Here is a 6,060-nt window from a genome sequence, read left to right as displayed (position 1 = left end):
GAGTGCAGCCCCATGACCGGAGAAGGACACTCCGGGGTGTAGGGACGCCCCCCTGGCTCTGGTGTCCCGGCAGAGTGTCCGGATTCAGGGGAGGGAGCGCGGTGAGGCGCGGGGAGCGAGCGCGGGGTGCGGCCCCTTTAAGAGCGGCAGCGCGGGGGGGGGGCCGCGTTCACACCTGGAGTGGGAAAGGTGGGCGGGTCCCGCCGCTCGTGATTGACGGGCCCCAAGCACCAATCAGATGCCGCGGCGCCGCAGAGGGGGGAGCCGCTGGCCAATRGCGGCGCGGCGGGGGCCGCCCGGCAGCCAATGGGCGGGCGCGCTGGGGGCGGCGCGGCTACATGTTGCGGTGTCGCCAACGTGGGTCCGCGGCGAGCGGCGCTCGGGGCGGGCGGCAGCGGCTCCGACCCCGCGGGAGCGCACCGGGACCGGCCAGCGCCGGCCCCCGCCGAGCCCGAGCCGTGCCGAGCGGAGCGGCAGGAGGAGCAGGAGGCGCTTCCCGCGGCGGGGACGCGGACTCGACCCGCCCGGCAGTGCCCGGTGGATGCCGGTGCCGTAGCGCCCCGCGGGGCCGGCGGCCGAGGCGATGCTGCGGGCGGCGGAGCGGCGCTGAGCGCCCGCGGCGTGAGCGCTCCCGCCGCCTCCTCCTCCCGCCGCGGACGTTCCCCGGTGCCGGATACAAAATGGCGCTGCCGTCACGGGCGGCGGCGGCGCTGCTGCTGCTGGGGCTGCTGGGYTCGGCCGCTGCCGGCTGCCCCGCGGGCTGTGCCTGCGGTGGGGACACGCTGAACTGCGGCGGGCTGGCACTGCCCGCGCTGCCCCGGGACCTGCCCCGCTGGCCGCGGCACGTGTGAGTACCGGGGGACCCGCGGGGACGGGCCGGGGGCGAAGCGGGRGGTTTGGGCGGCCAAACCGCGGCTTCTTGGCTTCTTGTCAGCAACAGGGAAACTTTATGCAAAAATCGCTGCAGAACTGCGGTTTATTTATTTAAGCGAAGTGGCCGCTACCGCCTTGCGGGCGCTGGGCTGTGCGGTGCCAAACTTGTGCGGAGGGTCCGGTGTTCGCTCTGGTGCCCACCCCGAGCGGGGATGGGGTGATGGGGTGTCGGGTTCGGTGTTCGCTCTGGTGCCCGTCCCGAGCGGGGATGGGGTGATGGGGTGTCGGGTTCGGTGTTCGCTCTGGTGCCCGTCCCGAGCGGGGATGGGGTGGTGGGGGTGTCGGGTCCGGTGTCGGGCCGGGTGAAAAGAGCGAGCTCGGGGCTCGCTGTAACTCGGTCCCGTGCGGGGCTGGCCTCCGGCTGTCCCGGAGGAAAGGGAGCCGGGAGCGGGTTTGGTCTCTTAGCGATGCGATCTGCAGGAGATAACGGGCAGCTTGGGCTTCCGAATCCTTATTAGGGCATCATCTATCCATTTATCCGTCTGTCTATCTGTCCGTCCATCCATCCTCGCTGTCCCGGAGCTGCGGAGCGCAGCGCGCCCGGGTGCCCGAACCCGGAGCCCAGCGCCGCGCCCGCCTTTCTGGTTTTTAATGCTGCCARCTTTTTAGGCTGGGAAATTCGGGGGTTCCAAAGGGAGTCGAGGGCTTCTGGGGAGTTTCAGGAAAATCCAGGTGTTTTCCAGTGAAGGCGGCGCGGCTGGCTGCGCTCCCTCAGTACTTGTGTGCCTAGCGAAGTTATTAAGCTGCGGTGTATCGWATGTCCTGGGTGGCAGCTGAGCTTAGAGCCCCGCACCTGGTGGCTGCTGCAGCACCGTGGGATGAGGTTTTTTTTTTCCCTAGAAGGGTTTTTTTTTAAAGTGCTCTGGTTCGCGTCCAATGCAGGACAATGTCACTGCCATTTCCCGGGAAGTGCAGCGGGTGCGCTCCGATTTTGTGACCGCTGGTAAAAGCTGAAATAAAATACCAGACACTTGAAACTCGGGAGATTTTGGGGGGGAAAGTGTGCTCAGTTCTGTCAGTTCGTTTCACGGTCTGGGAGGACTGAGAGTACGTGTGTGCACTCACAAACTTGTAAAAGTAAATGCCTTCAACTCTTAGTTAACTTTGGAGAAAAAAAGAATCCAGAAAGGGAAAGAGGAGAAACAGCGCTTCTGTTGTGGGGCCTTTCTGCTGTTTGAACAGATTTATAGATTATTGAATCTATAAAACTCCTGGTTGTAATAGATACTTCTCAGCTCTGCCAGGAGAGAGAATGGTCTCTGAAGTGTTGCTGGAGATGATCCAGCTCCTTATTAAGAATTATTAGAGRTTTGTCAGGTTCTCCTGGTGCTATTCGCTTTTGGCTGCAGAAATRCCTTGTTTTACATGAACTTATCAGGTGTCATACTGAGAGGAACGTGTGGCCTGTGCATTAAAGCCCTGACTCATCCCATTCACCTGTTGCTGAGTTGCTCTGAAGAATCCTTCCCTCACCTTACAGAGCAAGCTTTTAGCCTTGTCAGCATAATTCCAGCATTCCCGTGCACCTCTTAAAATAGGACAGTGTATCTTAGTTCGGGCAAGGAAGTGCGTTAATAGCCCAGACAGAACAAATTTGTTGTTGTGTGTTTTTTTCCGGTGTGCTAATACCCAGGAGTGTCTTTTTCAAATGGAGCAGGTTTTGGAGTGTCTTGTGCTCAGTTTAAATTTTACTGGTGAAGTAAGAGCACGTATAAATCTTTGGCTATGGACTTGTTGATCATGTAGCCACTTTAGAATACTGTTTGTAACTTTGTATGTTACARACTAATCAAAGAACTGTTTAAAATTATTACTTTTAATCTGAAAATGCAACATTAAGGCTCTTTTCCTTCTCCGTAGCTAGTATAAGAAAGCAGACGTTGAAGCTACTGCAAATACTTTTGCTTTTAGAGTAATACTGTTTCTAATGACTGAAACTTACTTAAAATTGCCTATTTCAGTTTAGGAACACAAGAATGAAGCATATTTTTCAGGCTTGGTGGGATCATGAATGCTCATTTTTTGTGCAGAGGAGAGTTGGTAACTCACTTCTTTAGTAGTTTAAGGTCCTCCATGAAAGCACCATGTGCTAGGGAAAAGTTACCTCTGTGCCACTCTGTCAATGGCTTTTTGGATTTTTTAAAGTTTTATTTTTTTTTAGACGTGCCCTTTTAAAGAAAAAGAAGGCAAACGCGAAGGTTTGCAGTGGTCCGTGGTTGATGTGGAAGTGCAGCCCAGGGATTGGGGGTTCTCAGCCATAAATTGGGGAGAGMCAAGGCGATGCTGGAGCTGTGCATCCCTCATCTCCGTCCCTTCTGGGCAGGCTGAGCTCTCTGCTCCCCGGGGTGATAAGCTCGGGCATGTTCGATCGCTAACATTGAGAGATAAATCCAGTTTTCAGTGACTCTGGTGGCAGTGCTTTAACTTCATTAAGGCGCTATTGAACAATCGCTCCTTAGCAGTTTATCTCTATTCCTAACGAGTGCCACAATGCTGAGGCAGTGCTTGGAGTCGGTTTTCAGTGTGTTGGAGATAAAGCTTTTGTTTGTCGGGTTGGAAATGCGGCTCGGCAGCCGGGGAGGGTTCTGGAACAGACTTAATCACGCCGCGTATTTTGTCAACAGGACTATCAGTACCGAGGAAAAGCGCTGGGGCTTTTTGAAACTATTGTTATTTCTCTGCTGGCAGCAGGGCTCGGAGTTGTAATTTTTCTCCCCAAGCTTTCAGAAGGAATAGTTGATATGCAGAGGCGCTGCAGTCGCTCACATTTAATATATCGTTGCCATATATATTTTGGTTTTTTTTTTTATTTTTGGTTTTGCTTTATTTTTCTTAAAAGCAACAGGCAACTCAGCGCTGTGTACCAGTTATATAAGCGTTCCTGATTTGCTGTACAGGGCACGTTGCAACACTGCCATGACCCATCCCATCCTCGCAGCAGCTGGAAAAGGTTCCTGATCCATRGGGAAAGCCGGGAGAGGCGAACTCAGCCGGACAGTTCATCTGCACAGAGCTGCTTTGCAGTGCCTGCCTTTGAAACTGTCAGAGCTGCTTTGTGCCTTGTGGTGTTTAAGTCTGGAGGTTGTTTTTATGGTAAAGTGTGGCATAAATTTAGGGCCGAGCTTAAGTGCACGGTGCTTTGTGCCCCAAAAAAAGCCAGGGCTTCAGCAGTGTTGGTGATGTGGCACATCCTCTGCTTCTGTTTCTCCATGCATCTTAATTTTTGAGGAGGGAYAGAATAGCAATTTCCTCTAGGCATTATGTATGATGGAGGGTTTTTTGTTTCCTATTTAGTGATAAAGCAGTAGCGTTTTTGTTACAGATGTTTTGTGAGAATGTTTGGGGCAATGAGACTACAGCAGGATAATGAATTCATTGCTAGCATACTCTGCAGAAAAGAACGTTTTTATTTTAAACAGATATATTGTGCATTTTCATCCCAAATGACTAGGGGATTTTTTGGGAGATGCTGACCATCCTTGCATGGACCTTCTGCCCCTGGGTCAGCGTGCATGTGTGCCTGGCACATCTGGGGAAAGGCAGAGTCCCCARGTACCCAGGAGAGCTGGGCTAAGAGCTGCTCTCTGTTTCCCAGGAAGGCTCTGGGCTTTGGCTGKATGGATAAGCTGCCCCGAGGCAGCAGCTGCGTGCGAGTTGGCTCTTTGCACGGTGCTGCTGCTCTCTGGAGAGATCAGGGCAAAGTGTCTGAATGCTTTTTAAAGTCCTGTGGGTGCCTGTCGGTGGTTTCAGGGCCTGGAAGTGCATTTGAACCAGGAGTTGGGAGCACTCTTGCTGTGCTCAAGTGTATACATACAAAGAGATTTTGTTCAAAGCAAYGAAACTGAATGTTTGTGCTCCAAATTAACAAGAAATTGAAATTYATAGATAAACGGGTGTTTTCATGTGTCAGGTCTTGTTGCTTTGCTCTCACACATTAGGGTAGCTGCTTTGCTTGCCTAGTGAGGGGCTGTGCTGATTGATGCTGGGATTTTTTGGGAGAAGGGCATTGCTGGCTCTTGGGCTCTGGAGCAAATCGTGCTCCTGCAGATGCTGGAAGGGGAGGTGTTCTGGGGGGCTCTGACCGTGCTGGGAGGGGGAGCACTGCTGGCAGTACCTCTCCTGCGTGTCCTGCTCCAGGCCTGCTGAAATAATGGAACAAAGAYTGAGTAATGGTCACCCTGGGCTGCTGGCCCCGCGCAGCTGCGGAGCTCTCAGCGTGTGCCYGGGGGCTGCAGCGCTTGGGAAGATGCGGGAGGATGCTTTGGGACAGGGATTTGGGTTGGTGCAGGTGCCTGCTTCCTCTCCCTCCTGCCGGGGCAACAGCAAACACAAAGATACCTTGCGGTGCTCCAGGGAAGTTTCCCTGCTCAGGTGGGACAGCGCCGGGAGCTGGTGGTGCTTGTGAAGGAAATCCTGCTCAGCTCGAAGGTACACATTTAGATTTGGTGCTTCCTGGGGCACTGTCCTGGCAGTCCCCAGCCCCAGGGCTGCAGGATGGCTCTGTTCTCTGCAGGATTGCAGTTCCTGCACCAGAGCTTGGGTAACAGAAAGCCCCTCCTTGCAAAGCAGTGCCTCTCCGGGCTGCTGCTTCAGCACAAATAAATACATGTGCTCGCAAGCAAATCCACCCTTCCTGTGCGAACATGTGTCGGTGGACCTGCTGACCACCCTCGGCATGCTGCAGTATTTATTTATCAGTTCCTACAGGAGGGCAGCAGTTAACAGCAAACCTTCTGCATCTGCTGCCTGAGCTTCTCATCTCCATCCCATTCTGAGCCACAGCCAGGGCAGAAACTGGCCCATCAGATAGGATTGGAAGAAATTATGAGATTGACAGCAAAGGATAAAATACCCCCACTCAAGGAACCCTTCTGGCTCTCTCAGAAGCCTCTGGCTTCTCGTGAAAGGCTCTAGGACCCCCTCAGCCTCCTCTGCATATTCCTCTCTGCTTTTGAGAAACTTCATGGCATTTAATCACTTTGAGACTTTTCCTCTCTACAGTGACTGCAATTTGAAACGCAGGGGTCCCATACAAAAGAAGCAAGTGCTCAATGGGCTGTGTTAATATTCAGTGCTGTTTACAATGGGTGCAGTTTGAAAAGGGGAGAATGGATGGTCTGGGAGCTG

General features: G+C 53.8%; 1 protein-coding gene across 1 annotated transcript in view; it reads left to right on the top strand.

Annotated features, from left to right (window-relative positions):
• Positions 1 to 338: 338 nt before the first annotated feature.
• LRIG1 (leucine rich repeats and immunoglobulin like domains 1) overlaps positions 339 to 6,060 on the top strand; it is an 84,890-nt gene continuing 79,168 nt past the window's right edge. The window contains exon 1 of the mRNA XM_057366411.1: positions 339 to 847. Within this exon, the coding sequence (XP_057222394.1) occupies positions 339 to 847 (509 nt within the window). The remainder of the gene's footprint in view (positions 848 to 6,060) is intronic.

This window comes from Malurus melanocephalus, unplaced genomic scaffold (assembly GCF_030028575.1).
Source record: "Malurus melanocephalus ecotype Western Australia unplaced genomic scaffold, MMel_1.1 scaffold_64, whole genome shotgun sequence".
Classification (NCBI taxonomy): Eukaryota; Metazoa; Chordata; class Aves; order Passeriformes; family Maluridae; genus Malurus; species Malurus melanocephalus.
Note: the sequence above shows the minus strand (reverse complement) of the source record. Positions and strands in the feature narration are given on the sequence as shown.